Source organism: Habropoda laboriosa, unplaced genomic scaffold, assembly GCF_001263275.1.
Source record: "Habropoda laboriosa isolate 0110345459 unplaced genomic scaffold, ASM126327v1 scaffold89, whole genome shotgun sequence".
Taxonomy (NCBI): domain Eukaryota; kingdom Metazoa; phylum Arthropoda; class Insecta; order Hymenoptera; family Apidae; genus Habropoda; species Habropoda laboriosa.
The window spans coordinates 1,085,233-1,085,934 of record NW_017100263.1 but is presented as its reverse complement, the minus strand read 5'-3'; the positions used below and the strand labels follow the sequence as shown (position 1 = coordinate 1,085,934).

The following is a 702-nucleotide window of genomic DNA, read 5'->3' as shown; positions in this document are numbered from 1 at the left end:
CGTAACAAATTATTCTCCAGATGATGAGTCAAGATCTTCTGGTATAGATTCTATAACAAAAATTAAAACTGGAATTGAAATATACTTTAAATTAATTGGAAATAAAAAAATCAGTTATTAAGTGTATGTAATAAATGTTGTCAAGTATTCCTATTTTGCTTTTTCCTAAACTTAATTTTTAACATCAATGGATAAACATTAAAAATAAAGTAAGACCAGTGAAATTAATAATTTAACATTTGAGCCATTATTTTTGGAAGTGATATGTCAAATTTTGAAAATTTAGTAAAGCCAATTTCTGTTACAGTTGATGTCTTCTTTTTATTATTTATAATATCAAAGTTAATACATACAATATTCTTGTGAATTAGTCAATAGAAGTCTGGCTGTTAAATGGAATTGTATAAATGTTTTTCCTCTCTTTTATGTAATATAAGTCCATTTTGTCGATCAAATGTTTTCAGTGGCAGAGCTTGTATTGAATGAAATACTTATTGAAAAATGAAAGTGAAATAAATATATCCATGGTTGTTAGTATATCATAATAACACCACAACAAGCATTTTATTAGAACATGTATACCTTATATACCTCCTATATACCACCAATATTTCAGGAATTTTTCTCAGAAGCAAAACAAAGAATAAAATATAAGCAAAAATTAGTAATATTAATTTTCATAAATTTTCAATTACAAAATTC

General features: G+C 24.2%; 1 protein-coding gene across 1 annotated transcript in view; it reads right to left on the bottom strand.

Moving 5' to 3' along the window:
• Nucleotides 1-702, bottom strand: part of LOC108573116 — a 3,691-nt gene continuing 2,989 nt past the window's right edge. Inside the window, exon 2 of the mRNA XM_017935483.1 lies at nt 1-50. Within this exon, the coding sequence (XP_017790972.1) occupies nt 10-50 (41 nt within the window). The 3' untranslated portion in view covers nt 1-9. The remainder of the gene's footprint in view (nt 51-702) is intronic.